The sequence below is a fragment of the Delphinus delphis genome, chromosome 18 (assembly GCF_949987515.2).
Source record: "Delphinus delphis chromosome 18, mDelDel1.2, whole genome shotgun sequence".
Taxonomy (NCBI): domain Eukaryota; kingdom Metazoa; phylum Chordata; class Mammalia; order Artiodactyla; family Delphinidae; genus Delphinus; species Delphinus delphis.
In genome coordinates, this window is record NC_082700.1 from 20,573,148 (window position 1) to 20,601,015 (window position 27,868).

At 41.3% G+C, this 27,868-nt stretch overlaps 1 protein-coding gene across 1 annotated transcript in view; it reads left to right on the forward strand.

The window, feature by feature from the left end:
• The first annotated feature begins 6,012 nt into the window (after positions 1–6,012).
• CPB2 (carboxypeptidase B2) overlaps positions 6,013–27,868 on the forward strand; it is a 40,004-nt gene continuing 18,148 nt past the window's right edge. Inside the window, exons 1-6 of the mRNA XM_059996263.1 lie at positions 6,013–6,243; positions 18,211–18,286; positions 19,897–20,021; positions 21,557–21,665; positions 24,985–25,086; positions 27,387–27,491. Of these exons, the coding sequence (XP_059852246.1) occupies positions 6,170–6,243; positions 18,211–18,286; positions 19,897–20,021; positions 21,557–21,665; positions 24,985–25,086; positions 27,387–27,491 (591 nt within the window). The 5' untranslated portion in view covers positions 6,013–6,169. The remainder of the gene's footprint in view (positions 6,244–18,210; positions 18,287–19,896; positions 20,022–21,556; positions 21,666–24,984; positions 25,087–27,386; positions 27,492–27,868) is intronic.

Sequence of the window (27,868 nt, forward strand, 5' to 3'; positions counted from 1 at the left end):
AGTGCCAAGCACTTTCTAGATTTTTAAGGAGAGCTGGGTAACTGAAAACTCGATTTGTATTAGACATGAACAAATGTTTCCTGACTGTGGGAGATGCCAGAGAGAAGTCATTGTGAGAAAAGTTGTGAAACAGACCTACCTGCAGAGTTTTTAGAAGGGGATGGATTCCTGTTTGTTTGGAAATTATGCCATTAGAGCCTGTCTTGAGACAATGCATAGGACTAGATGGGCTCTTCAAGTCTCAGCCAATCTAGCGATTTTATCCACCGAAACGCACACACACAATCTAGTCTGTCCCTTGGAGCACAACTGCGGTCTCGATGATAAAAAGTACAGAAACTCAGCCCACCTTACACCAGCCCCTCTCAGACTGATACTTAATGCACGAGAGACATTCTCCTGTGCTCCCAGTGTCCCTGGGCGGCTCCGAGGCCCACCTTCCCTGCAGTTACTGTACCTGTTGTCATTCAGCAGCTGCTGAGATAGCATCGACTTTGCTCTCTGTCCCCCCTCAACCCCCCAGGGTACCAGTGCGCTTGGATGAAATGCTGGCGGTGCTGTCTTAGTGAGCCAGACATGGCACGTCTCTGCCGGCCTCATGATCCAGGAACCAGAGCTGGTGCTCAGCACGAGTCAGGAGTGCTGACCGATCCTCTTGTGAAATCTAGTTCCTTTGACGGTTTCCTAACAAAATTCCGGGAATTAAACTCTCGCCTGCCAAGGACTGCTCTTTCCACGGTGTCCTCGCCCCCTATTTTCCAGAAGCCAGAGTTTACCAACTGTGGCTGTGTGTAGGTGACCAAAAAAAAAAAGGAAAAGGAAAATTGTGTAAATGTTTTCTCATGTCTAAAGTCTACATATACTTAATAAGCCACCTTAGGTCAGACACAAAAGCACGGATAAGCTAGTCAGCACCCACAGTCTCACCTTTAACAACTCAGAGAGAGGTCGGCAAAACGGCGGGGATTTTTATATTATCTGGCGTGTCCAAAGTGGGGAGTTCCATTTCAATAAGTATTTTGGTGAATAAAGAGCTACCATGTCTAATTTTTGGAGGATTAGAATGCATGCAAATATTTCATTCTAAAGCTCTGTGCAATACAACAGAAAAGTGAGTGATTCAAGCAGGCACTTTGGGATTGGGCCAGACCACGGGCCCACTGTTAAGAGTCGGAATGTTCAAACCTCCTTGCTCTAAGTTTGGGGCCAAGACCAGGGGCGCTTGGAAGCTGGTTAGAGATGCAGCGTCTCAGCCCCACCCCAGACCTACTGCATCAGAATCTGCGGTTCAATAAGATCACCACTTAATTCATGTGCACATGAAAGTTTGAGAAATGCTGTCCTAAAAGAAGATCTGCAGTTGATAGTCAGTTGCCTTTGAACCAACTTTAAATCAGATCACACTTTCCCAGTAACACGAGACTTGAGAGATGGAAAAAACCCTCCACTAACATTTCCCCATCATCACTGTTCACTGGAGGTAGCCAAAGTGGCTCTGCCCTCCATCTGGGTATATCCCCCATCACCCAGCCTTGTCCTTTGCTGTCCCTCTCCCCCATGGCCCCTCTCTCCCCTGTGGCACCCACTGCCAGCCACAGGCTCCAAAAGCTTCATGTCCCTGGTCCTGCTGGGTAACTTAAGGTGTCTCCTGGCACTGCCTTCTCTTACCTGCAGCCCAGGGCTGCTGCATTCATGCATCTGACCCAGTTGGTGCACATCACTTAAGTCTTCTCTCTTGTTCCTTCAATACCTCCATCAAACCTACTGACTTTTCTCCCACCATCTCTGGAGCAACCTCTCTATGACTCCCAGTGACAGCTAGCTGACTTAGTAAACCAAACTGTCCCGGGGGAGGGGATCGTGGCCCTTCGGTACCTACTCTTTTCTCCTCCAAAACATGCACTTTACGATGATTTTCTAAGGCTATAGCTTCATCATTGTTATCTTTGCCAATTTCCTAATGGCAAAGAGAGAGCAAAGTGCCTTCCAGATAAACAGCTATAATAGGCAAAGGTCCAGAGGATGGAAGAAGATGGTTATCTTTGAGGAACTGAAAGACCGGTATGGCTGAAGGAAAGGGAAAATTACCATATCATGAGAAACAGATGGGCTAGAGAAAGGTTTAGAGCTGATTCTGAGACTCAAGTGTGCTTGAGAATCACCTGGGGAAGTTGTTAAAACACAGACTTTCCAGATCCCACCTTGAGGTTCAGTGCTGAGAGGGCTGGTGGGTCCAGGAGTCTGCATTTTCCACAAATACTCTCAGAGATTCTGGGACTCACAGGCCACCCCTGGAGAAGCGCTAGTGCAACCCAGCTGTTCTCACCTCTGGATGCACAATGGAATCATCTCAGGAGATTTACAAGAAGCTTGTGTCTATGCCCCGCCCTCTGAGGTTTTGATATAATTGATCTGATGTGTGGCCAGGGCAGCTGGAGATTTAAAAGATGCGCAGGTGACTCTAATTACCAGTCAAGCTTGAGAACCAATGGGATACAGCCTGGGGTGCTCTTCAAAGGGGCGGCCTGGCTGCAGCATCTTAAAAAGCGGATAGACACATAAGAGGGAGTAATGGTTAGAAACGGGGAATGAAGGGATGGAAGTGTTTCGAGGACTAAACCCTGCTTTCTTCACAATTGAACCATCCAGCCGATGAGCATTTGCCTCTCTGGGTGTCTAGTGACCTTCCTGGTGCCACGACTCCCAGGCTCAGTATTTGTAGCCAAAGCGAGGGCATGAGAACCTGAGATGGAGTTCTCTGCCTTCGGGCCTCAAATCCCCCTCTTCAATGACTCCCAAGATAGCATCATCTTTCCTCCCCCCTCGGAAACACAGGGGGCCGGATAGGCCAACCCTTTGTGCAAATTCTAAAACTGCTTCGCTCTGCATGAATAAACATGAGAGAGAGTGTGTGGAGGAAAACACATTTATCAATTATGTGTCCTCCAAACCTCCCAAGATTATGCAGCTTTAATGGCTGAAAGACTTTGAAAGGAAAACTTGTAAATTGAGCTGCACCTAAACTCATGACAAAATGCCATGAAATTGACTGACTCTCTCAGCGCTTACCTAACAGTAAGCCTGAGCTGCATACCCAAGTCCCGGCCCGTCCAGATCACGGTGGCGTTGCCCTTATCCTCAGCCCACTCCAATTGAGAGAAGGCAAAGCAACTACTATTCACAGGGGAGGTTATCCTTTTAGGCACCGTCTTAATAAAGGCAGAGGGTTACGGCTGTTGAAGAAACACTTGCCATTATTATTTTTGCCACCTAATGTTCCAAATTGACTGGAGAGCAAATGTACAAATTAGCTGGTCCCTAGGGGACATGATTCAGTGAGATCGATCCACCAGGACCAGACTGGCTTCTGGGGCAGTGACTCATCCCCTAACTCTTTGGGAGCAGCCAAAGAAGAGGACAGCTGTCACCAAGGTTCACCTGACCTGGGTAAGGCTCCGGGAAGAGAACACATTGGCCCCTCTCAGCTCCCTTCCTGGTTTATCTTTTTTTTAATGAATGGGACATACTAAACACCTGGGGTTTTTTTGGTTTTTTTTGGTACGCGGGCCTCCCACTGTTGTGGCCCCTCCCATTGCAGAGCACAGGCTCCGGACGCGCAGGCCCAGCGGCCATGTTTCACGGGCCCAGCTGCTCCGTGGCATGTGGGATCTTCCCAGACCGGGGCACGAACCCGTGTCCCCTCCATCGGCAGGCGTACTCTCAACCACTGCGCCACCAAGGAAGCGCTAACCACCTGTTTTGCCGGTCACTTTCAGCTGCTATCCCTTTGAATTCCCACAACAGCCCTCAGAGGTAGGTTATCATTAACCTCATTTTTCTGCAGGGGAAACTGCACCTCCGAGAAGCTAAGAGATTTGCCTGTGAGCCAGGGTGGAGTCCATCTGATCAAGCTGTTGTGTTATTCTCTCTCTCTCTGCATGCAATAAATTCAACTTAAGAGTTCAGTTTGAGGAATTTTGCCTGTACACAGTGTAAATACCACCACAATCAAAACAGAGAATTTTCCCACCACTCCAAAAACTTCTCCTGTACCTCTTTGTAGGTTAATCCCTTCCTCCCCAGCCTCAGGCCCTGGCAACAACTAACCTATTTTCTGGATCTGTAATTTTGCCTTTTATTGTGTCATATAGATGTCCAGAGTATATAAATACCTCTACAAATCAGTAATAAGACAAACCATCTGATTAAAAATCAGGCAAACGGTTGGAACTCATACACACACATATACTTATCGCCAATGAGCACAAAAAAGGTTCTCAACGTTATTAACCATCTCAGAAATTTAAATGAAAGCCAAGTTAGACACCACCATACACTTACTAGAATGGCTGAAATGAAAAAGACTGCGTCAGGTAACAAGGATGTGGACCAACTAGAACTCTAATATATTGTTGGTGGGCGTATAAAATGATACAACTACCTAGAAAAAAAGGCACAGGAGTTGCTTATAAAACTAAATATCTTTATGACCTAGCAATTCCATTCCTAGATATCTACCCAAGAGAAACAAAAATGTTTGTCCATCAAAAAAGCCTTGTGGGGCTTGCGTGGTGGCGCAGTGGTTGAGAGCCCGCCTGCCGATGCAGGGGACACGGGTTCGTGCCCCGGTCCGGGAGGATCCCACGTGCCGCGAAGCGGCTGGGCCCGTGAGCCATGGCCGCTGAGCCTGCGCATCCGGAGCCTGTGCTCCGCAACGGGAGAGGCCACAACAGTGAGAGGCCCGTGCACCGCAAAAAAAAAAAAAAAAAAAAAAAAAAAGTTCACTTTGGTTAGTTTTTCCCCCTCTCCACTTCAATGTGGTTATGTTATTTATTTGAAACAAAATTACATTCATTTGGTTTGGTTTGTATTCATTTTATTTACTTGACTGGTTGTTTTGAGTATGTGAAAAATTAACACGGTTCTAAAATACAGAGGTATTCAAACAGTTGTACTCGAAGAAATGTCCCTCCCCCCATCTCTTCTACCCGGTTCTTATTCCCTCTTCTACCCACTTCTTATTCCCACTGTTTTTCACTCACCTGCTGGAGGTAACCCATCTCATTGATTTCTGGTCTATCCTGCCTGTGTTTCTTTCTCCACAATTGAGCAGAAACGCATGTATCTTCTTTTTTCTCCTTCTTTCTTATATAAAATGTATTGGGTTGGCCAGAAAGCTCGTTCGGGTTTTTCCGTAAGATGTTATGGAATGGAAAAACATGAACAAGCTTTCTGGCCAACCCAGTCGTTTCAGTGGCGGTCACCTCGATCCATTAAATATGTTTCAATACCTTCGAATCCCAGAGAGAGATTTGAACTCTCAATCCTTTCCTTCTCAGAAGTCCACTGAAGGGAGGATGATCTATTTTGCAAATTTGCCTGCCCTGACCTCAAGGGCATTCAAATGCACTTACCAGTGGGAATGTAGGAAGGGGACCAGGGTCCTTCCACTTACAGAGGTTAGATGTGGCCTCACACCAGACAAAATGTTAGATGGTGCTACCTTCAGGATGACGTACGGTAGGCTTTGATTCAGACTGTTGTGGTGTTATGGCTGTTATGGTGAGCTTCCCTAAATAAACATGATTCACAACTACCTGATTTTTTTACTTCTCAGAAGAGCTCCCCACACATAGCATTCTTCTTCTTTTACGGGTGGAGCATCATTCCACATGGACAAGGAAAACTCTCTTTGGATGGAGATCCTATAATCCTCCATATAAGCTCTCCTTCTCAGCCATAAATTTGAAAAACTCACCTTTTATGTCTTCATCTAAGTTGAAAATGTTGCAAAAGAGAAAAGCAACGGAAGACCTAATGAGTTAGTACTCCACAGGAGACCTCGCTCAGCATGGGCTGAGATCCATGGGTCAATACTCTATGTCTTGTTCAACAAACAAGACACGTTTCCACTGTATTACTATCCTTTTATTCTTGGCCTCATCTTCCCTGAAGAGTTAAATATTTTCTAGTTAGTCTACAATGAGAATAACAACTCTCATCATACTTTCTTTTTGAGGGTGGGAATGGAAGCGAAGTCGAATGAGCACAGAAACGACTGGGAACATGCCATTATATTTTAACCAGTGTGCAAAGAAGGCTCTTAAGTAATCAGCTATCTGGACCCTTCTCTTCAGAGAGTTTTGTTTTATAGCAAATCGCTGTAGGGATGAAGCTTTATAGCTTTGGAGTCCTTGTGGCCACCATCCTGTTCTGTGAGCAGCATGCCTTCGCGTTTCAGAGGTAACCCGCTAGAATCCTAGATGGTGGGGGGTCGTTTCCCCCACTTGTTTGCCCCTCACGGAATCCAATCAGTGCGTTGGACTGGGGAGCAGAACATTCAAGTCTGAAGGTCAGCTCTTTCTGAAACTTTCCATGTTGCCCTTCCAAATTGTAGATGTCAGTATAATAAGGATCTCACTAGATCTAGGGTCTTTTTTTCTTTTCTGGCTCTAGTTTTATTACTGAGAAAATTCTGGATGACATGTATATTCAGTAGCTATGCAGATTAAAGAAATAGACTCTTGATTTTTTAAAATATGTAATTATTTACACCTTAACACTTCACATGATTTATGTTTTTCTTGTCTTCACATGTACTATGCATTGACTGTGGATAATTTATTTTTTTCTTGTACATAGAACATGGGAGGGAGAAGAGGATAAAGGTATCAGAGAGGAGGTTTGGGTTGTGCATGGGTGTTCAGCATGGAGTAGGAAAGGAAGAATAGTTGTGTTATAAAGAACACACGCATGAACATACCTAGTTCTTATTTTGCCTGGTAGAGTGAATCCCTTAGGATTTTCTACTATAAACCACTTGACAGAACACAAACAAACTCATGCCCTAGCATATATAAAACATGGTGTAAATAGTTTTGAGGCTATATGTATTATTGTAATTCATTAGTCAACTTCTAGGCTTTTCAAAATTGATGTTGTTTCCTTTGGAATTATTTTTTGTTCCTGCTGTTTTTTTCTATGATCCTTTTCTCCTCCAGTTGTCTCTGAGATGTATTCCTCTCCTCAGTGAATGGCAAAGAGGGAAGGGACATACCAGGGGCAGGGAAAATTCTGCCAAAGAAACTGAGTCATAAAGAGCCATAGGACAGCATTTAAGAAAACAGAGTTTGGGAAGTTCCTGGCGGTCCAGTAGTTAGGACTCAAGTTCACTGCTGAGGGCCCGAGTTCAATCCCCAGTTGGGGAACTAAGATCCCACAAGCTGCACAGCACGGCCACAAAAAAAAGTTTGACTTGTGAGTTGGAAGCTGTGTTTGCCCATCATTACTAAACTAAGAAGAGTTGGTTGATTCTTTTTTGTTGAATATAATCGCCAAGTATCAAGTAACAAATTTCATGACCAAATGATTGTTACTGAAATTGACACGGGAGACAAATTGCTAGGAGAATTGGTGACTTATGTCTCTATGTATTGTCAATAAATCAGATGGCTATGATTTCTAAGGTTCTTGCTAGTTCTAATATCCAATTACTTGGCAGTTGGCTTTAATTAAGGGTAAAGGAGAGGGAAGGAGAAAAACTGCTCTCAACATGTTCAACCTGGACACTGTAGGCAATGGCAGTGCCGTTGCCAGAGAGGGAAAGGGGAGGAAGTGAGTGATATTCACCATCTGTGTTGTCCCAGGCACTGGGATAGGCACTTAGAAATGTTAACCTGTTAAGTGCCCACAATCCTCCAGTCTTTTTTACTGACACTTTACAGAGGAGGAAAATAAGCCTCAGGGAGAAGAACACTGGCTCCCAATCAAACAACAAATGTTGAGTTTGTAATCAACCCCATTTTCACCTCATTTCTACTCTTTTCACTGCACAGCATTGCCTCTAAAAATTATAGAAATTAGGAAGAGAGCCAATTTGAAGGGAGGTCTGATTTAGTCACAGTGAATTGACAGAGACAGGCAGTCTGGAAGGTAGCCTGGAAGAGAGGCCGGGGCTGCAAGTCCAGTCTCAAGGTCCTCACTACGGCAGGTCTAAAGGTGGCCTCAGCGGCAGCCTGGCACAAGCATCATAACAGCTGGCTGTGTCAGAGGTTAGCAGGCTCACCTACAGACCACCATCTGCATCATATAGTAAACTAAACTCCTTGATAAGACAACCACTAGCAAGATATACCAAAGCTTGACCATGTTGCTGCAAAACGAATAAGCTTATAACAGTTCAGTGGAACTACACGTTAGGCAAATAAAGGAAATACACAAAGAAAATAGTAAGAAATGAATGAGAAAAATTCCCTCACGCATGGCTCTTCTTACTATTTTTTGCTTCAGCATATGCTTTGAAGTCTGATTGATACCTATGCTTGAAGAGAGGGGGTGAGACTATGACTATATTTTAATCAAATAATATCATGTTGAAAATATTTAATACTTCGTACCTATTGTAATGGTCCCCATGTACTGGAGAAGGGGAACTGCAGCTCTGTGGGCAGATGCATATCTGATTCCTGGGTCCCATTCCTCCACTAGAAATAAAATCGCAAACTCTCTTTCTGTGAGTAAAAATATATATATATATATATATATATATATATATATATATATATACTTTTTTTACCAAATGTTTCTGAGCATTGCTTTTCCACGACTTGCCTATTACCAAAGCTAAAAGAAAACTCTAATTTTATTCAGGGCGACAGACTTTGATGAATTATTTCTGGGGGTAAAAAATATAACCCCTCCTAAAAAGAGCTAAGGGTCTGGCTTTTTTTAAAGCTGCTCTTTGTTACTGTTTTCTTGTCATGATCACTCTCCTAATAGCACTTTGTGTTCAGACAATCAATGGCGGATCTGCAGTTGCATTTTGATAAATCTCATCAGTAAAAGGTTCTGGAATGAAAACAAAAAAAGTTTTAAAGGCATAAATACCATATGTCAGAGAGAAAGACAGCCAAAAAAAAAAAAAAAGTCTCCATGTTCACTTGATTTTAAAGGCCAAACACTATAAAGGGTAGAAAAAATACTAGCAAGAATCTTGTAAACAGTCATTAATTGCATTGTGCTCTGATTACCTAAGTGTGGCCAGTCAGCTGAGGCTGTTTATTTGGAAAGAAGATGAAATAGGATGAAAAGAAGGAAAAGGAGTTGGAGGAGAGTGGAGGAGGCTTTTGAATTATTAATAGACCACAGGAAGAGCTCCTTTTGTTGACTCTATATACTGTCTGCCACCTGGAGACCAGCTTGTTCTCTTTGACTTAGCTCCTACTGATATATTACTTTCATCTTAGAGAACAGGGCACTAGTGGCTTTAAAATGCTGTAATGCATAAAACAAAACTGCAGCCTTGGGCTATATTCCATTGTTCAGAGCCATCTCACCAGCTTTTTAACTTCAAAAATCATCTTTGAGAGCTATGGCGAGTGTGACTCATCCCTGTAAACCACAGCAGGGAACAGACCTTGAGAACCATAATCATATTCTTAGAGGGGAAGCAGCAGAGGAAATGTTGCCTAGGTATTAAAAGCCCAGGAGCTGGAGAGTTGAGTTGAAACCTCAGGTCTGCTACTTACGAGTCATGCAGTCTTGAACAATTTGAGCCCTCCTTGAGCCTCGTTTTACTTTTTGTGTAAAGTGACCTGTTATCTCACTGTGCTTGTATTTTTAACTTTATTTTTGGTGCAAGCCTTTTTTTTTTCCTAAATGGTTATTGGTTACATCTGTAACTGTATCCCTTCAGAGTCATCATCAAAACACATCTTTACAAAACAGAAATAGATACAGATATAGAAAACAAACTTAAGGTGGGGGGGAAGCGGGGAGGGATAAATTGGGATTGACATATACACACTACTATATATAAAATAGATAACTAATAAGGACCTACTGTATAGCACAAGGAAGTCTACTCAATACTCTGTAATGACCTATATGGAAAAAGAATATAAAAAAGAGTGGATATATATAACTGATTCACTTTGCTGTAAACCTGAAACTAACACAACATTGTAAATCAACTTTACTCCAATAAAAATTAAAACAAACAAAAAAAACCCACACCTTTATTTTTCATCTCCCATTGTCCCAATATATTCTATGTGTCAGAGTAATCTTTCCCCGCCCTTGCATGGAAAGTTAGAAAATTCTATGGCTTTTTAGCCCACTCTTAAGTAATTGGTAGTCCTTGGGTCATGTTGAAATGCAAACCTCAATTCAGAAACTAGAATGTCTACTCCAACCAAGGCATTATTCAAATATCTCAATCTTTGTAGGAAAACAACTCCTCACCCCTCTCCACACACACACACACACACACACACACCTGACTCCTTTTCTCATTAGTCCGTTTCTTGGGTTTTAAGTTCTTAGAGATTTCTGAGATTCCCTTGCTGGGAAATTCTGCAGACCAGGATAGAGGCAGCTGTTCCTAGGTAGCCACTTGTGACTCCATCTTTCATTCTAAGAATTTTGCCTTCACCTCCAGGTTCTTGCTGATGTGAGCTCTCCACTCCTTTAGGTGGCGCTATTGGACGGCATCTGAGCCATAACGAATACATAACATGAAGTGCCTTTTCTTCTGATATTCATGGCTAATCTAGTCAACTGGAGGCCAGCCCATGCAGGTTTAGCTTTCTCAGAAGCAAGTCAGGCACCGGTGCTTGTGTCAGTTAAACTTGAGGGAACATGCTTAGTCACCCATCCTCCCCCGCAGTAGGCTGAGTTGAAGGAAGTAACATGCCCAAACTTCATCCCCTTTGGGAGAGTGGGGCTTCACAGAATCGCAACAATTTGATGCAAAGAAATACACTCACAAATTCTCCCCCTGTCTCCCCTCTGAACACTTTTCACATCCTCTCTCTGCCTTAAGGGGGCACGGAGCCAGGAAACTGATTTGGAAAAATGGTAAGCCCTACATAAGGTGATCTTGTTACCGAATGAGATGTGAGGCCCCCCCCTCTTGGGGCCCCGGCTGAACCGAAGCCCCCCTGGCTGGGTCAGGGAGCTCTTTCCGGCTCAGGTTTGTGCTGCCAATGATGAAACTGTTTGGTGCAAGCAAGACAGGCTTTTACTCAATGGCCAGAGAATGGAAAAGGGGAGCTCGAGCTCTAAAGGCACCTTCTCCCAGAAGGGAGGGCAGTAAGGGAACTTTAAGGGTTAGGAGGCAGAGAGGTCGTCTGGGCTCGAGGAAGGGGGCGGAGACTTCCCGGGGCAGCCAGGCATGCGCAGTCTTCCATGCTCCTTTGCGCACGGCACAAACTGCTCGCAGAGTACAAATCCCCTCTTAGGGCGGAGATATAAGCATGGTGATGAAGCAAAGCGCATTCTCTGACACCTCCAGATTTCGTCTACGTAGGTGTGTTCCTGTGGTCAAGTCAGAGCCGGTTCGGGGCGGTTGACCGTTGTGTATCTCTCAAAGTACAGCTGCAAAACATCGCTGCCGAACACCAGGTACTTTTGAAACAAACACAGAGATAAATCAAGTTCAGGAAAGCTGTGACCTTTAGCCTATTTTGCCCTCTATCTAGGATCTCGCTGGTTCAGTCTGGTTTTGTTGTGGGCCTTCGCAGCATCCTGTTGATAAAACCCAACTAGCCTGTGTGGTTAAAACCAGTTTCCATGCCTGGGTTTCATAGCCTCTGACTGACTCCGATCTCATTATTTGATTCTGTTGTGTTGGCACTTTTGTCAAACTTGAGATAGGAAGAGTCCAGCTCACCACAGTTTGAACTTGGACATATTAATATATTTTATGGTAAATTTATATCCCCATAATTTTACTCCTCCACATTTCCTAATTTATTTTTTATATTTCCTTAATTTTTTTTCTCCTTAAGAAAGAGACCCATTTAGATAACACATTTTTTACCTTTACATTTTCTTTCCCCTTCTGTTGACTAACTCTGTTACTTTCTTGTCTTCTAATACATATGAAAAACGCCCAAGCATCTTATCTTCTAGTCAACACAAAATTTCCTTTGTGCGAAATTGAAATTCAGCCTCTATTTTTTTTTAACTTTTTATTTTATATTGGGGTATAATTGATTAGCAATGCTGTGTTAGTTTCAGGTGTACAGCAAAGTGATTCAGTTATACATATACACACATCTATTCTTTTTCACATTCTTTTCCCATTTAGGTTGGTACATAATATTGAGCAGAGCTCCCTGTGCTATACAGCAGGTCCTTGTTGATTATCCTTTTTTTTTAAATAGATCTTTATTGGAGTATAATTGCTTCACAATACCGTGTTAGTTTCTGTTGCACAACAAAGTGAATCAGCCATATGCATACACATGTCCCCATATCCCCTCCCTCTTGAGCCTCCCTCCCAGCCTCCCTATCCCACCCCTCTAGGTCATTGCAAAGTACCGAGCCCATCTCCCTGTGCTGTGCTGCTGCTTCCCACCAGCCAACTATTTTACATTCGGTAGTGTATATATGTCGATGCTACTCTCATCGCGCGCCAGCTTTGCCCTCCCACCCCATGTCATCAAGTCCATTCTCTATGCCTACCTCTATGCCCTGCCACTAGGTTTATCAGTACCATTTTTTTCTTTTTAGATTCCATATATATGCGTTAGCATATGGTATTTGTTTTTCTCTTTCTGACTTACTTCCCTCTGTATGACAGACTCTAGGTCCATCCACCTGACTACAAATAACTCAATTTCGTTTCTTTTTATGGCTGAGTAATATTCCACTGTATATATGTGCCACATCTTCTTTATCCATTCATCTGTTGATGGACACTTAGGTTGCTTCCATGTCCTGGCTATTGTAAATAGTGCTGCAATGAACATTGTGGCACATGTCTCTTTTTGAATTATGGTTTTCTCAGGGTATATGCCCAGTAGTGGGATTGCTGGGTCATATGGTAGTTCTATTTTTAGGTTTTTAAGGAACCTCCATACTGTTTTCCATAGTGGTTGTATCAATTTACATTCCCACCAACAGTGCAGGAGGGTTCCCTTTTCACCACACCCTTTCCAGCATTTATTGTTTCTAGCTTTTTTGATAATGGCCATTCTGACTGGTGTAGGTGATACCTCATTGTAGTTTTGATTTACATTTCTGTAATAATTAGTGATGTTGAGCATCTTTTCATGTGCCTCTTGGCCATCTGTATGTCTTCCTTGCTGAAATGTCTATTTAGGTCTTCTGCCCATTTTTTAACTGGGTTGTTTGTTTATTTGATATTGAGCTCCATGAGCTGTTTGTATATTTTGGAGATTAATCCTTTGCCTGTTGTTTCATTTGCAAATACTTTCTCCCATTCTGAGGGCTGTCTTTTTGTTTTGTTTCCTTTGCTGAACAAAAGGTTTTAGATTTAATTAAGTCCCAGTTGTTTATTTTTGCTTTTATTTCTGTTACTCTAGGAGGTGGGTCAAAAAAGATCTTGCTGCCGTTTATGTCAAAGAGTGTTATTCCTATGTTTTCCTCTAAAGTTTTATACTGTCTGGTCTTACATTTAAGGCTTTATTTAATCCCTTTGGAGTTTACTTTTGTGTATGGTGTTAGGTAGTGTTCTAATTTCATTCTTTTACATGTAGCTGTCCAGTTTTCCCAGCACCACTTATTGAAGAGGCTGTCTTTTCTCCATTGTATGTTCTTGCCTCCTTTGTGGCTGTGGCTAGGACTTCCAAAACTATGTTGAACAAGAGAGGTGACAGTGGACATCCTTGTCTTGTTCCTGATCCTAGTGGAAATGCTTTCAGTTTTTCACCATTGAGTATGATGCTTGCTGTGGGTTTGACATATATGGCCTTATTATGTTGAGGGAGGTTCCCTCTATGACCATTTTCTGGAGAGTTTTTATCATAAGTGGGTGTTGAGTTTTCTCAAAAGCTTTTTCTGCATCTATTGAGATGATCATATGGTTTTTACTCCTTAGTTTGTTAGTGTGCATTGATTTGCGTATATTGCGTATATTGAAGAATCCTTGCATATCTGGGATAAATCCCACTTGATCATGGTGTATAATCCTTTTAATGTGTTGTTGGATTCTGTTTGCTAGTACTTTGTTCAGGATTTTTGCATCTCTGTTCATCAGTGATATTGGTCTATAATTTTCTTTTTTTGTGATATCTTTTTCTGGTTTTGGTATCAGGGTGATGGTGGCTTCATAGAATGAATTTTGGAGTGTTTCTCCCTCAGCAATTTTCTGGAAGAATTTGAGAGCGATCGGTGTTAGCTCTTCTCTAAATATTTGATAGAATTTGCCTGTGAAGCCATCTGGTCCTGGACTTTTGTTTGTTGGAAAATTTTTAATTATGGTTTCAGTTTTGTTACTTATGTTAGGTCTGTTTATATTTTCTAATTCTTCCTGGTTCAGTCTTGGAAAATAGTACCTTTCCAAGAATTTGTCCATTTCTTCACCATTGTCCATTTTATTGGCATATAGTTGTTTGTAGTAGTCTCTTATAATCCTTTGTATTTCTGCAGTGTCAGTTGTGATTTCTCATTTTTCATTTCTAATTTTATTGAGTTACATCCTCTCCCTTTTTTTCTTCATGAGTCTGGCTAAGGGTTTATCAATTTTGTTTATCTTCTCAAAGAAGCAGTTTTTAGTTTTATTGATCTTTGCTATTGTTTTCTTTGTTTCTATTTCATTTATTTCTGCTCTGATCTTTTTTTTTTCGGTACGCGGGCCTCTCACTGTTGTGGCCTCTCCCGTTGCGGAGCAACAGGCTCCGGACGCGCACGCTCAGCGGCCATGGCTCATGGGCCCAGCCGCTCAGCGGCATGTGGGATCTTCCCAGACTGGGGCACGAACCCGTGTCCCCTGCATCGGCAGGCGGACTCTCAACCACTGCACCACCAGGGAAGCCCCTGCTCTGATCTTTATGATTTCTTTCCTTTTACTGACTTTGGGTTTTCTTTGTTCTTCTTTCTCTAGTTGTTTTAAGTGTAGGGTAGATTGTTTATTTGAGATTTTTCTTGTTTCTTGAGGTGAGATTGAATTGCTATAAACTTCCCTCTTAGAACTGCTTTTGCTGTGTCCCATAGGTTTTGGGTCATCGTGTTTTCATTGTCATTTGTTTCTATGTATTTTTAAACTTCTTCTTTGATTTCTTCAGAGATCTCTTGGTTATTTAGTAGCACACTGTTTAGCCTCCATGTATTTGTGTTTTATACAGTTTTTCCTGTAATTGATTTCTAACCTCGTAGTGTTGTGGTCAGAAAAGATGCTTAATACAATTTCAATTTTCTTGAATTTTCTGAAGCTTGATTTGTGACCGAAGATGTGATCTATCCTGGAGAATATTCCATGTGCACTTGAGAAGAAATTGTAATCTTCTGTTTTGGGATGGAATGTCCTATAAATAACAATTAAATCTATCTGGTCTATTGTGTCATTTAAAGCTTGTGTTTCCTTGTTTATTTTCTGTTTGGATGATCTGTCCACTGGTGTAAGTGGGGTGTTAAAGACCCCTACTATTATTGTGTTACCGTCGATTTCCTCTTTTATGTCAGCAGTTGCCTTATGTATTGAGGTGCTCCTATGTTGGGTACATATATATTTACAATTGTTATATATTCTTCTTGGATTGATCCCTTGATCATTAGTGTCCTTCCTTGTCTCTTGTAACATTCTTTATTTTAAAGTCTATTTTATCTGATATGAGTATAGATACTCCAGCTTTCTTTTGATTTCCATTTTCATGGAATATCTTTTTCCATCCCCTCACTTTCAGTCTTTATGTGTCCCTAGGTCTGAAGTGGGTCTCTTGTAGACAGCATATAGATGGGTCTTGTTTTTGTATCCATTCAACAAGCCTGTGTCTTTTGGTTGGAGCATTTAATCCATTCACGTTTAAGGTAATTATCAATATGTATGTTCCTATGACCATTTTCTTAATTGTTTTGGGTTTGTTTTTGTACGTCCTTATCTTTTCTTGTGTTTCCCACTTAGAGAAGTTCCTTTAGAGCTGGTTTGGTGGTGTTGAATTCTCTTAGCTTTTGCTTGTCTGTAAAGCTTTTGATTTCTCCATCGAATCTGAGTGAGATCCTTGCTGGGTCGAGTAATCTTGGTTGTAAGTTCTTCCCTTTCATCACTTTAAGTATATCATGCCACTCCCTTCTGGCTTGTAGAATTTCTGCTGAGAAATCAGCTGTTATCCTTATGGGAGTTCCCTTGTATGTTATTTGTCGTTTTTCCCTTGCTGCTTTCAATAATTTTTCTTTGTCTTTAGTTTTTGCCAATTTGATTACTATGTGTCTCAGTGTGTTTCTCCTTGGGTTTATCCTGTATGGGACTCTCTGCGCTTCCTGGACTTGGGTGGTTATTTCCGTTCCCATATTAGGGAAGTTTTCAACTATAATCTCTTCAAATGTTTTCTCGGGTCCTTTCTCTCTCTCTTCTCCTTCTGGGACCCCTATAATATGAATGTTGTTGCATTTAATGTTGTCCCAGAGGTCTCTTAGGCTGTCTTCATTTCTTTTCATTCTTTTTTCTTTATTCTGTTCCGCAGCAGTGAATTCCACCACTCTGTCCTCCAGGTCACTTATCCGTTCTTCTTCCTCAGTTATTCTGCTATTGATTCCTTCTAGTGTGTTTTTCGTTTCAGTTATTGTATTGTTCATCTCTGTTTGTTTGTTCTTTAATTCTTCTAGGTCTTTGTTAAACATTTCTTGCATCTCCTCGATCTTTGCCTCCATTCTTTTTCTGAGGTCCTGGATCATCTTCCCTATCATTATTCTGAATTCTTTTTCTGGAAGGTTGCCTATCTCCACTTCATTTAGTTGTTTTTCTGGGGTTTTATCTTGTTCCTCCCTCTGGTCCATAGCCCTCTGCCTTTTCATCTTGTCTATCTTTCTGTGAATGTGGTTTTTGTTCCACAGGCTGCAGGATTGTAGTTCTTCTTGCTTCTGCTGTCTGCTCTCTCATGGATGAAGCTGTTTTCTCCTGCTTTTAACACTTATAAGTTTCCTTTTTCTTTCTAACTTATTTTTTTACAAAAATGGGATAATATTTCTTACAATTCTCCACTCACTTCTTGCTTCTTTCTCTTAATGCATCACGTAAATCTCCCCCAAGTTAACTATTTTAACTAACTCTTTCTTTATAATGGCTACAAAACATTCTAGAATGTGGAGACATCACCAACATTCAACAATTCTGTTACTGATAAGCGCTCATGTGGTTCCCAGTTATTCTTACTGTGAATCATCTTGTGATACATATCCTTGGACATATGTCATTTATCACTAGTTGAATAGTTTACGCTTAACTGTACCAGTGATTGGCACCAAATCTCTGAATCTATTGTTTCTGGGAGCTCCTCCTTCTCTTTTTTGATATAAAGTCTCCATAGGCTCATTTCCAGAGTTTAGAATCTTTTCATCAGGCTTTCCAAAATAAACCATCCTCCACCCTGGCATCAAAATTATTCTTGTAAATCACAAGTCAAATGATGTCACTTTCTAACTCCTAATTGCCTGCTAGATAAAGGCCAAATTTCTCAGCGTGCATTGGAAAACTTCTCTAGGGGAGAACTAACATAAGTTTCCAAACTCACTTCTGTTTGGCTACCATTCTTCTCTTGCCCTAAATACCTAAATCCTACACTTGGCAAAAATAAACAGCTTGCCGTTTCCCCAACAATGCCCTTTTGTCTCCTGCCAGTCTGCCATTACACTGCTTACTTACCCAGTTACCTCTTCCATGAAGCCTTTGCTCATAATGACAAGCAGAAATTATCATAAACTTTTGTGCTTCTGGAGTTCTCAGTACATGATTTTGTTTTATTTTTTAAATAAAATTTTATTTGAAATATTTTTAGATTTACAGAAAGGTTGCAAAGATATTACAGAGAGTTTCTCTATACCGTGCACCCAGTTTCGCCTGCATTTTATATTATCATGGTATGTTTGTCAAAACTAAGAAACCAACATTGGTACACTACACTTAACAAAACTGCAGGCTTTCTATAGATGACACCAGTTTTTCCACGATTCTGTTCCAAGACCCAATCCAGGATACAATGTTTCGTCATATTACAGATGTTCAATTTCTTGAGTGACATACATTGTCCAGTGTTTTATTTGTTTCAAGCAGGAGGGTAAACTTGGTCCCTGTTTCTCCATCTTGACTGGAAGCAAAATCTAAGGTTATTTTAAAATCTGTGGTGAGATCCTCTTTTCTTTCAACATTTTGTTTCCTTTTTACAATTTCCTAGAAGCCCCTCCCAATATAATTTATCTTATTTTCACTTTTTGTTTAAGATCAAACTCCTGCTTTATTTTTTCCCCCAGTGGCCAGGTTTTAACTGCTCTTCCTAGAACGTCCAGGCAAGTTCAAATTCTGCAGAATACTACTACAACATACGAGGTAAGTTCTCCCTCATTTATCTTCTTATTGTTTATATTTTATGCAAGTCTGGTGTGCCATGTTCTCTCCTATATGTCGTCTGACTTATATACAGCTGGTATAAACCCCTCTCCTTGTAGCCTTCTTCTCCTTCCCATAATCATATGATTTTACTGGTTCCCCAAATCAAACTTTCTTCATTTATGCTATTGGCTTTTCAGCAAATTACATGACAGTACCTAGGCATTGAAAGTGTGAACTTACTGGTTCATTCCTGGGTTTCAGCACCAAAGAATAAAAGGGGGGGGGTACTTACAAAGATGCTACAGTAACAGAAATCCAATAGATCTTTGTTTAAAAAGCAATAATACTTAACCAAGGTGTAAGCATCAAAAACACAAAGGAAAATTTATTAAAATTTTCATGCCTGGGACTCAACTCCCCAGAAAATAGAAAACTGATACATTACAAAATATCCTGATAGAATATTGATGGCTCCATGGTTGTTGGGTTAGGGCTCTCTGAGAAGCAGAGGTCAAAACTATATTAGAGATGTGTGAGACTTGTTATGGGGGCTGCTTGTGAAGGATGAAGAGGAGGGAGCTGGAGGTGGCAGGGAGTACCCCCAGACCATCAAGCAGCTCTGACATGTGTGCAGAAAGGAGGGTTGTGTGTGGACAACCTCTAGACCACAGGGCAGTCCCAAGGAAGGTTTGCCCGGACCATGATAAGTCCTTAAGCCAAAGACATCTGTAAGAGGAGACCGTAATCTAGCAGGAACGGGGCTGCAATAATACACCCGCAGTGCTCTGTCACTGGCTGGCTGCAGCCCTGGAGAAGCCAGGGGGAATCAAGAGGGACAACGGTGGGGAAGGTTAGTGAACTAAGCCCCTCCCAACAGAAGAGCTGCCCGGCGTGTCCTCACAGCCACCACACCGTGGACAGAGGAAATACCGCCAGAGGAAGCATCTGAGATTCAGGACTTAGATCTTGTTCTTCCACTTCTTGGTGTGTGCTTTTAGGCGACTTAGCTTCGAGCCTTAATTTCTTCATCTGAACAATGAAAATAATAACACCTGCTTGGTTTATGGCAAAATGTTGTTATAATGATCAAAGGCAATGAGTGTGAAAGTGCTTTAAAAAAGCTCAGTAAACTAGAAAAAAAATGTAAATATTATGTATGGGAAGACATTTCCCAAAGGCAATTAGATTAAAGAAAAGGCATAATAGTATCAAGGATATGGAATTTTTATTAAAGAAAAGCAACATTTAATCAACTTTCTAGACAAACTTTCGTTTCTCTTTAAACATGTGACATACACATCCAGTTCTACAGTTGGGCCATAAATATATTCATTCATGAATTCATTCATTAGTTCGTTGCCTCGCCAAATATTTATTGAGTACCTAGTAAGTTCCAGGCCCTCTTTAGCTACTGGGGTTACAGAAAAGAATAAAACTAGCCCCCTGTAAAATAAATGCTTACACTACCACATGTGTAAATGGGGACCAGTCACCAGGAATGTCTTTTTTACTTCCCTTATAAAAACCCTTTTATGGCTTTAGCTACAGACGAGAATGATGTGAAAAACTGTCTTTGTTTTTATCAATTTTCCCCCTTGAAACTGCAGATTGTCCTCTGGCAGCCAGTAACAGCTGAATTTATTACGAAGAGCAAAGAAGTCCATTTTTTTGTGAATGCGTCTGATGTAAGCAACGTGAAAGCCCGTTTAAATGAGAGCAGAATTCCGTTCAGGTAGAGGCATGATTCCTTATTTACTGAGCAGCTATTCTAAGCACCTATGATGCATTTTACTAGTGGATGGTGTCATTGCTTCCTGGAAAAAATATTTACATTAAACATGGCAACATGGAAATCTCTGGAACAGATTGGTGATGAAGCCCAAGGGGCTAGCTCTGTGACCCTGGACAAGTGGTTTACCTCTCATGACCTTGGTCCCTTATCTGCAAAGCACTGTGAGACTCAACGATCTGAGGAGCCTCTTACCATTCCTCCCAGTTGCTTCCTTCTTATAGTTCCTCTACTCTGTGCCTGGACTCGGGGAGCAAAATTGTCCTTCACTTTAGTGGGCTTTGTGGTATCTCTTGAAAAAGCAGCTGCTGAAGGAGATTTTGCTTCCTTCACAAGGTCAGTGAACATTCTGGAATGTCTGGCCCTAAACTAAAATTTGCATTAGGTATGATTTCTGTTCAGAGTCCATGCCTTCTTCCTTTTGGAGTCTCCTGTCCACATCTCCTTTCTGTATCCATTGCCCAAGCGCCAGTGTCCCTTTGCTGCCCTGACACTTCCTGAAGGCCATGCTCTCTTCTGTGTATCAATGGGCAACCTTTGGATAATACACTATGATTAGTATTAATAATATGTTATTGGTGTTTTCTGCCTTCCTGGAAAGGTGCTGAGCCTTTCTATACATTGTATCATTTAATCCTTATTTAATCCTGTGAGGTAAATACTATCCTCATTGTGTGTATGAAAAAATTTTCAAAGGAGTTTCTCAAGGTCAGCCAGCTGGAACGTGGCAGAGCTAGGAGTCATACTCAGACCTTTCTGATGTCAAAGGCTTGGCTTTTACCCCCTGACCTAAGTAAAAGTAAAGAAAGCTTTATTAGAATGACAGCTAACTTTCAATTGTTCATCCCAGGTAACAGAATGGCTTCAGTCTGTCTTAATTAAGATGTTTGTGCCTAGTTAACTGTGTGATCCTTTGCAAGAGAAATTAAATGAGATCACTTTCCTGTACCTTCCCTGTTCCTCTGTTCTTATTTCTCTAGAGATTTGACCAACTTTGGCCATGCAGAACCTATACATGCATATGTATACCTATACATGCATCTGGTGTAGGTCAGTGACTCACAGGGAAAAATAAAATGAGAAGGCTTTCTGCTTCTCCTCGGTCCTTAACTGAAAACAGAATAATACATTGTTCCTCTGGACTGAAGAACATTGTCCATTAACCTGTATGTTCACATAAAACACACTAATGAGTCACAGTCGAGAAATGTTCATAATGTTGGAGAAGGGGTGAGATTTTGGAGGCCCTGAAAACATACCCCATAGGAGCCAGTATCCCTCCAATGCCCATGAGGCTCTACCCAGAGGGCTTGTGTATTTCAGCTCATCATAATGTTAGCTGGCAGTGCTTTCACCTTGTGCTTGTTAGATTTCTTAGTGACTTTTCCCCCTTGCTCACCTGTTGTGCGTGCAATGGGCCATGCAGGAAAATCAGAGCCCTCTTTGGCAACCAGCTCATGCCCTGTTTCATAACCCAGGGTCTTGTTGGAAAATGTGGAAGATCTTATCCGGCAGCAGACTTCCAATGACACCATCAGCCCCCGGGCCTCCTCCTCCTACTATGAACAGTATCACTCACTAAATGAGGTAAGCTGTCACATTTCTCTGGAAAATTCCTATTTTCGTTTAACGAGCTTTGCCATTTCAGCCATGGGAAATTATTAGAGAATCAAAATTGGTGGAAGAGGGTGAAAAAAAAATCACAATGAGGTTGATTATACAGAAGTAATTCATCCTTTTGTAGATATCTTCCCTGGGAAGATTGCATCGTATTTTGGAAATTGCCTCTAAGCAGCCTGTTTGTCCATAGCTAAGAGTATCTCTGTTAGGAGTAACACTGCATTCTAAGGAACAACAGGAAATTAAAAATAGGGCCTTTTTATTGAAACTGCCACAAAAAAATTAACAGTCCAATTAATCATGTCTCCTTAGACCATTATCCTAATTGTACTCTTACTGAATAATCACCATATTATCTCACTGAATTAAAGGAATTTATTCACTTATATTTAGTACACAATAAAGTATTTAAGTGCATTTTATTCCTCTCAGAAAGAACCTATTTAAGTAATAATAGTAATAATAATAATGTTGATAATGCCTGTGTTTTAATATTTAAGAAATTGGGTTTTTTCCTATTAGTACTTATAGGTTCTGATTTTTCTAGAGGGAACCTAAGCAAGATATCAGTGTTCAATTGGCCTCAGTAAGCTTTCACATCATACTCTAAGAGCCATTTCCCCATATTTGTTAGTTCAACCCCTTGGAGTACTTTCTTTTCAATATAATATACTCCAAGTAGTACAAATCCCTTGATACCTTCTATTCTTTCATAGGAGTATGCTGCTATATTCCTTAATACAAGGATTTTTATCCTCTTTGGCTAGGTGCCCAGAAACTGTTAAGAACCATATCCATATTTTTAAGACATCTAAGGCTTAAGTAATAAAGTTTTCTATTGAATCTTCAAAAGCATCTGTTCTTTTCCAGTTAGTTAAACCAGAACTCAGTGTGCTTCTAGAATTGATGTACCTGGCTGGTTGACGGGGCTCTTAAAATTGCAACCCTCTCCTTTCTCTCTCCTACCTTGCCTCTGTCTATTCCACCTAGACCACCTCCCTCCAGCCTCCTACATCAGCCCTGCATCAGCAAACTTGGGGTCCAGAGTGGAGAGGCTGGGTAGGCACAATTTGCAAATGGAGAACCTAACTATGTCAATGCTGTGTTGGGTTTGGTGGGAAGAGTGGAATGCCTTATACAGAGGTATTTAAAAACATTTTTCTGGGAATTCCCTGGCAGTCCAGTGGTTAGGACTCTGTGCTTTCACTGCCGAGGAGCTAAGATCCTACAAGCTGCATGGTGTAGCCTAAATAAATCAATAAAGGATATGGACATTAAAAAATTTTTTTTCTGGTATATTTTAAATACTTTGTTCAAAGGGCTTATTTTTTTCTTACCCTCACCCCAGGAAAGAGTTGGAAAGACACGGCAGGAAAAAGTATTAGGTTGCCATACACTGTATTAGTCGGTCATAACAAAGTGACATATACGGAGTGGCTTAAACAACAGAATTTTACTCTCTCACAGTTCTGGAGGCTGGAAGTCCAAGGTCAAGGTGTCAGCAGGGCTGATTTATTCTGAGGCCTCTCTCCTTGACCTGCAGGTGGCTACCTCCTTGCTGTGTCCTCACACGGCCATTTCTCTGTGTGTGCACATTCCTGGCGGCTCTCTGTCCATGCTAATCTCCACTGCTTATAAGAACACCAGTCAGGTTGGATTAGGGTCCATACCAACAGCCTCATTTCAACTTAATTACCTCTTTAAAGGCCCTATCTCCAAATGCAGTCACATTCTAAGGTACTGGAGGTTAAGGCTTCAACATATGAATTTGAGGGGGGACACAATTCATTTCATTACAATGATGTTCCAGAAAACAGTTTGGACCTCTCCTCGCTCCCACGCCCGATCCTTTCTAAGAGGTTTGTAGGAACCATGGCAATCTTGCTCCCCGGAAATTCTGCCAAGTCCTTTCTTCCCCTTCAACACTGATCTCTCCTTCAGTCCTCACCACATGTTCACTTGAGGGGCAAGAGGGGTTTCTTTTGTCATTGACTCTCACTAGGAAATTTTCAGTAATCCCCTGCAGGGGAGAAAAACAAATGACTGAAAAACATCACTTAGAACAAATGGCAAAAGAAGAGAGTTATTCAAAGGATGTGACCATCATTACCGCAGATTGTGAAATGAATAATGTTTTCCGTAAAGCTGCCTTTATATAACACAGCCTCCCTGTTGGAGGAAATCCACTGAACCATCAATGCTGTAACACAAAATAGTTTGATGTAGTAGTTCTCTCAGGTGTATGCATGCCTTAGAGGAGTAACACAGTAAACAGAGGCCCAATGAGGAAATCCTGATAGTTAAATTTCCGGCACCTCAGACACTGACAGCACTGGTACTTGGCAGCAGGTAGGCCTTCCAGGAGCATCTGAACTCTCGGCACAAGGCAACCACTCCCACATACCACTCACCCTAGTTATGTTCCTCTAAGAGGATCCAAGGGCAAACGGTGCTCGCATTCCCATCAGCTAGGATTGCTATTTGAAGTTACCTCTAGAAAAATTCCCAGAGATAAGGCCATTGGGTTGGTCATTCCCACTGCAGAAGGTGTAAAAGTTTAAAAATCGCCCCTGAGAAGTTAGTCTACATTAAACATGGCCAGACTCCATCATTCAATGCCTGCTTTCAGGTGGGCACTAGCCTAAAATCAGACCCAGAAATTTTTGTTTTTTCTTTCATAATCTTGACAGAATCACAGACCACTAGACTTCCACCCAGGAGAGAGGTCCAGAATCAAACTCCTTCCCTGGGTAGAAGAGAAATTTTTCTTCTCCAGACTGTTTTCCCCTTTGCCTCTCATCATTTCACAGATTTTGTTGTGAGTCCACAGGTCTTCAGTAAGAAATAATGACACCTCGATTTATCCTGTTCAAAGGCAGCGCCCAGGACTTCCTTAGGTTACTCTTGAAAAGTGGATATTTAAAAAAAAATTCCATATAGAAATGAACTCTTGAATGGTAAAGAGGATTTCATGCACAGAGGCAGGGATTCAATGTGATGAGCCTTTAAAAATAACTTAAGGAGCGCTGCTTTGAAGATTATCTTTTCCTAATTTGTTGTAAGTTTCTTAGTACTTTTTCCCTAAACCTTGATGTTTTTCAAAACTTTAGTTTTATTGGTTTTTCTAAACAGCAGAAGAAACACCCTACCCCAAGTGTTTTAGTCCCTCATTCTCTCCACATACAAGTGTTTTCGAGGATTGCCCTTCCTCGAAGAAGTGGTCTGTTTCCTTTGTCAGGAAAATGCTTTGAACTTGCTCTGTGACTGCTGGTTTCTGCTCTGATAGATCTATTCTTGGATTGAAGTTATGACTGAGTTGTATCCTGATATGGTTGAAAAAATCCACATTGGATCCTCATATGAGAAGTACCCACTTTATGTTTTAAAGGTATGTTGGGGGAAGAGTCGTTGACCTTTCAACTTTGGGGGATGTGTTAATTCTCCAGCAGTGCTTGTTATTACTTGGATTTTTTTTTTTTTTGAGTTCTGGAAATATGTGTGTTATAAGTGTTCCTCAACTTTATTATCCAGCTATTTAGGGATTGGTTATTACCTTTAAATTTTTTTCCTTTACTAATGTAGTGTTGGTCTAACAGTATCAACTCTGTGACATAGATAAGCCATTTAACCTTCCTGGGCTTTAATGCCTATCTTCATAAAATGAGGGGAGTGGTCTAGATTAAATTTCAAATCCTGTTTTATTAACACCACCACCTCTGACTAACTGACTTAGGCAAAAAAAAAAAAGAGTAGGGGAATCTGTGATTGAACAAATATTGACATCGATACAGTTTTTAGAAACAAAGAAAGAGTTGAACAGCGAAACTTAGGAAGGGATAGGAACCAGGGCAATGCTGGGATTTGGGGCAGCAGGGCTGATATGATAGCTTTTGCCTCAGTCACCACCTGTCTGGTTCTTTATTTTCAGTTGAATAAATTGGCCTTAGTAAAGTCAATGAATGTGGCCACAGGACGAATATTGGGAGCCGTGAAACTAAACTAATTCCTGCCTGTTAAGTTCTAATTCTGCAGTTCTGTTTTTTTAACCGCACTTTCCCCGGAAGAAAAAAAAATAAATAAATAAATGAAAAAGAAGCTCTGGAAAACAAATTAATCATTGGAAAAATACATCCGATTTAGGAACATTTAATTTATACATAGTTTCCCAACATTATCTAAATTGTGATAGGTGGGCCTCTTCGATCATCCAAAGATAAGATTTTGACTCAGGATTTCTGGGTTTTCATCTGTTCTGGCAAGAACTTGCAGTGCACACTCAAGGCAGACGTAGGAAAATTGGGTCCTCTTGACAGCCGAGTTGGTCAACCAGACTGGATCCGTGTAATCATGGCCTACCCACTCATGACATTTACTTTCAGCCGTGTTGTGTGTACTCTTTGGAACTTGTGTTTCTGGGACCTAATGTACATGTTGGAGAACCATGCTTTCTGCGTGCATTACTCCCAATCGTACTCAACCAAGGATGTGCACATCATGTGAGTCTCTGGGATTCCTCCATCTACCCAGCGTCAGGACCGGCACCAAGAGAATTTGCTCAGCACAATAAAACAGAAGGTCGAGTAAGGCAACTAGTGCAGACAGCTCAGGATTTCTTTTACACCGAGTGGATTAAATCAGCTGGGTAGTTCTCCTCTTTGTACAATTTGACCCTTTGTGGCCAAAGCCATTTGACTTTCTCACTTGCCTTCTTATTGGATATCACGAGCTCCGGGTTAGTTAAGAAGAACCTCCCTGAGTGGCACAGATGGCAGTTTAAAAATCGAACTCTCTCTTTTTCTTGTTTTGGAATTCCAACTCCACATATTTGTTTGATTTTGCAACACTCTTCTCCCTTCCCTCCATACTCTAACATGTGTGTCTAACTAATATTTAAAAGCAAATGAATTATGATTCATTTTGTCTGGAGGCGTTTTTGAGAATTCTTCTGAAGACATCAAAGCCTATCATGGAGGAAAGGTGGGGAGTTCTTATTCCAGAAAGCTGGCAGCTCCACTAGTCCCCCAGATGGTAAATCAGAATGAGGCCCCTGTCCCCAGACCTGTTGGTAATAAATTGGCGTGAAGCTAGATGTGTGCTTATTTTGGGGTGACATAGGGAAATAATCTACACATTAAGAGTGTGCACCTGGGGAAAATGGTGAGGGAATCCAAGTTTATTTAGGACCACTGGCTTTCCTCTCCCAAGCCTTTCTCTGTCCCACCCCTCCCACAGAAAGCTGTGTACCCAACACATAACCACTTAATTCTAACTAGAGTGTGAAGGTATGGCCTGAAACACTAGTTCTCTGCTGTCTACTTCTACACCCACCTCATGCAGCTCTGGTATCGCAGGGGGATTGTGAGGGAATAAAAAGAGCTTTACACAAGACTAAATCAACTATACTTCAATAAAAAAATGTAAACATTTAAAAAAATAAAAGTTAAAGAAAAAAGAGTTTTAAATCGAGTCCTGGCTTCAGACCTCAGTCCCAACCCTCATCAGCTATGTGACCTTAGCTACTATCCTTTAATTACACCAGCTTTTAATTTCCCTTGAGAATTCTCAAAGGCATGCAGAGAATAATGCGTATTTCATAGATTTGCTAAAAGGATTAAGTAGAAGCACTATATATATGGAAGTTATTATCCTGAAGCGTCTTATTACTGTTTTTTGATTTTCTCTGTGCAGGTTTCTAGGAAAGAACAAAGGGCCAAAAATGCCATGTGGATTGACTGTGGAATCCATGCCAGAGAGTGGATCTCCCCTGCTTTCTGCTTGTGGTTCATAGCCTCTGTAAGTATTCACATTCTCTTAAGCCAGAGTTTCCCAATATGTGGCCTAAAACCACTTGCATCAGAATCAACTGGCCTGTTTTTTAGATGCATTTTCCCAGGTCACATCCTAGAATTCGTGACTTAAAATGTCTGGAGGTGAGACTCGGGTATCTACAATCTTCACAATCTTCTCAGGTGACTTTTATGCATATTAAGTTTGAGAACCAAGACTTTAAGCATTTAAATTACACTAAAGATTGTCTGTCTTATCCTTTCTACATTTCTGGCTGGTGCTAAACACTGGAACATAATTAAGAAATAGTATGCCATTGTGGTATGTTTCCTAAGTAAAAGAAAGAGCTGAAGCAATTATCGGAATTGAGTCCCAATTAATTT